Genomic DNA, 3,096 nt, shown 5'->3' with positions numbered 1-3,096 from the left:
GCCTCAATTACACATGGGTTTTACTACCCTACGTATGGTACATATTTGGTGGACCTTCGTACTTAGGAGACCAAGATAAGAGTGTACAATGTACTACGTGCTCATTATATGCTTAATTATTCTATTTTTAATACACCAAACAAAAAATGTATACTATGCTATGTACTTATCATTTAAACATGCTTGATTATGATATGTTAGACCGTGAAATTTAGATATAAAATCATATACATTGCATCCTTTTGAAATTATTGATTTAATCACCGCAATATGAAATGACAATTTGGAAAATCATGACCATTTATATAAACACTCACTAAAACATTAGGTCATTTTCATCAATCATCCAACATACGATAGTTTTGTAAATGTGCTCAAAATAAAAGGTTTTTTTTTATAGAAAGGAAAAAGGTGGAGGGCTAAAATGGGTGAAAATGAATCGAAGCCGCCTTAGAAAGCGGTTTTACAAAACCACCAAAAAAAAAGAAAAAAATAGCGACCATTCCGATCTCCGCCTCTTTAAATATAAACCCTCAACCCTGCTCATACTCGTATCATTTCTTCTCTCTACTTTCAACCAAAACCTTCCCCATTTTTTCAAATCTTACGACCATGTCTTGCTACAGAGGAAAGTATGCTGGTATGATATCAATTTCTTCCTCATTCTCGAATTACTTCATTTGATTTCACATTTTTAGAGCGTCATTTTGTTTGTATATCTGATTCGATCTGTTATTTGTTCACCAGCATGATTTGTATTTGTTTTTCCTTTTACTAGATTCTGATTATCAGATGCTTGATCTATTGTTTTTACATGTAATTTGAAAGTTTTAGCGATTAAAATCAGTTGAGATGATTCCTATCGATCTGATTTTAGGCCTCAGTTAAACCCTTGAACATGATTATTTTACCAGAATTCTTCTTCTACGAGTCCAGTTGTTCGGATCTGTGATTTTGCATCACAAGCATCTGAAAAACCCGATGGATGCGTTTGAGGATTGATTCTCACTACAGATTATATGTCAATCGCTGCTACCTTCGTTTTGTTGTTTGTTTGTTTTATTGTATTGATCCGATTAAATTGTAAGATCCGTCGATGATTTTCTAAAACCCTACGATTACAAGTTGAGATCCATCAGTGATTTTGAAACTGATATATAACACGAATGTTACCTTTTTGTATCAGATGAACTTATTGCCAACGCTACCTACATTGGAACTCCCGGAAAAGGTATTCTCGCCGCCGATGAGTCCACCGGCACAATCGGAAAGCGTCTGTCAAGCATCAACGTCGAGAACAACGAGTCCAACAGAAGAGCCCTCCGGGAGCTTCTTTTCTGCACTCCCGGTGCCCTCCAATACCTCAGCGGAGTCATTCTCTTCGAAGAAACTCTCTACCAAAAAACCGCCGCCGGCAAACCCTTTGTCGACGTCATGAAGGAAGCCAACGTCCTCCCCGGAATCAAAGTCGACAAGGGCACCGTCGAACTCGCCGGAACCGACGGCGAAACCACCACCCAAGGTCTCGACGGCCTCGCCCAGAGATGCGCACAGTACTACGCCGCCGGCGCCAGGTTCGCAAAATGGCGCGCTGTTCTTAAAATCGGCCCAAACGAACCATCACAGCTCGCCATTAACGAAAACGCAAACGGATTAGCAAGGTACGCAATCATCTGCCAAGAAAACGGTCTAGTCCCCATTGTTGAACCAGAAATCCTCGTCGACGGATCTCACGACATCAACAAATGCGCCGACGTCACCGAGCGTGTCCTCGCCGCCTGCTACAAAGCTCTCAACGACCACCATGTTCTTCTAGAAGGCACCCTTCTGAAACCCAACATGGTCACACCCGGCTCCGACGCCAAAAAGGTCGCACCGGAAGTCGTGGCGGAGTACACCGTCAGAGCTCTTCAACGCACCATGCCACCAGCTGTCCCAGCGGTTGTCTTCCTCTCCGGCGGCCAGAGCGAGGAGCAAGCCACCGTTCACCTCAACGCGATGAACCAGTTCAAAGGAAAGAAGCCATGGACTTTGACTTTCTCATTCGGTCGTGCTTTACAGCAGAGTACTTTGAAGGCGTGGGGAGGAAAAGAAGAGAATGTGAAGAAAGCTCAAGAAGCCTTTCTTGCAAGGTGTAAGGGAAATTCCGAAGCTACCCTTGGGAAATACCAGGGTAGTGCTGCTTTTGAAGGGGCTTCTGAGAGTCTTCATGTTAAGGACTACAAGTACTGAAAAGGGTTTGTTGGTAATTTAAACGGGTTATTGTGTTTTTTTATGTTTTGTGAAAGGTATGGGAATTTTTCTTTTTGTCTTGTGAAAGGGGGGTGTTTAGTGTTTTATACCCTTGAAATACTTTTTAGGTTTTTATGTTTATGTTTATGTTTTGGTTTTTAGTGTTGGTCTAAGCTTAGGAGCTATGGCTGAAAATAAGCTTGAAAAATGTCTAGCATTGGTTGAGGTTGATGGAATTTAAACGGTTTAAAAGGTTTAAAACGTTTTTACATTTTAATTTTTATTTTCCATTTTTATATTTTGTTAATTTTCTAACTTTACCGGCCTACTTAAACTTAGGTATTAAACCTTTAAAATATGTTGTTTTAACATGCTAAATATATCCTGTTTGGTTTCACTTGGTAAATATATCATTCTTCATAACATTTCTTTCTTTCATTATTGTTTTATTATCTCTGTTTTCTTTCTTCAATTATCGTTTATTACTTCATCCTTCTCCATAACATTTCTTTCTTTCATTATTGTTTTATTATCTCCGTTTTCTTTCCTCAATTATCGTTTATTACTTCATCCAAGTGAACATTACTAAACCCTAAACCTAAACACTAAAGATAAACCATAAACACTAAATCTAAACCCTAACCCTAAACCTAAACCCTAAACCTTAATCTCTAAACCCTAAACCCTATTGTGTCGATCTTGAATTTACATTTTGAATTATTAATCGTGAATCCATTAACCGTAATCTTTATATACTAAAATAATGTATTTTCAAAAGATTTAGTATCTAAGCTTAGGTGGGATTATAATATATATTCTCTTTCCCCATATATTAATAGGTGCACCAAAACTGGCCTAAATAGA

At 38.7% G+C, this 3,096-nt stretch overlaps 1 protein-coding gene across 1 annotated transcript; it reads left to right on the top strand.

Annotated features, from left to right (window-relative positions):
- The first annotated feature begins 483 nt into the window (after window positions 1-483).
- LOC145030860 (fructose-bisphosphate aldolase, cytoplasmic isozyme-like) lies at window positions 484-2,393 on the top strand. The gene is made up of 2 exons (XM_078979294.1): window positions 484-640; window positions 1,187-2,393. Exons 1-2 carry the CDS (start codon window positions 613-615, stop codon window positions 2,230-2,232), a joined length of 1,074 nt encoding a protein of 357 aa, XP_078835420.1. The 5' UTR covers window positions 484-612; the 3' UTR covers window positions 2,233-2,393.
- Window positions 2,394-3,096: the final 703 nt, after the last annotated feature.

This window comes from Lactuca saligna, chromosome 2, assembly GCF_052625555.1.
Source record: "Lactuca saligna cultivar CGN05327 chromosome 2, ASM5262555v1, whole genome shotgun sequence".
NCBI classification, from domain to species: domain Eukaryota; kingdom Viridiplantae; phylum Streptophyta; class Magnoliopsida; order Asterales; family Asteraceae; genus Lactuca; species Lactuca saligna.
Note: the sequence above shows the minus strand (reverse complement) of the source record. Positions and strands in the feature narration are given on the sequence as shown.

Excerpts from the sequence above, each read along its gene's own strand:
- LOC145030860 (XM_078979294.1), top strand. The coding sequence starts at position 613 with ATGTCTTGCTACAGAGGAAAGTATGCTG. Across the intron at positions 641-1,186 it reads CTACAGAGGAAAGTATGCTG|ATGAACTTATTGCCAACGCT; the intron begins GTATGATATCAA and ends TTTTTGTATCAG.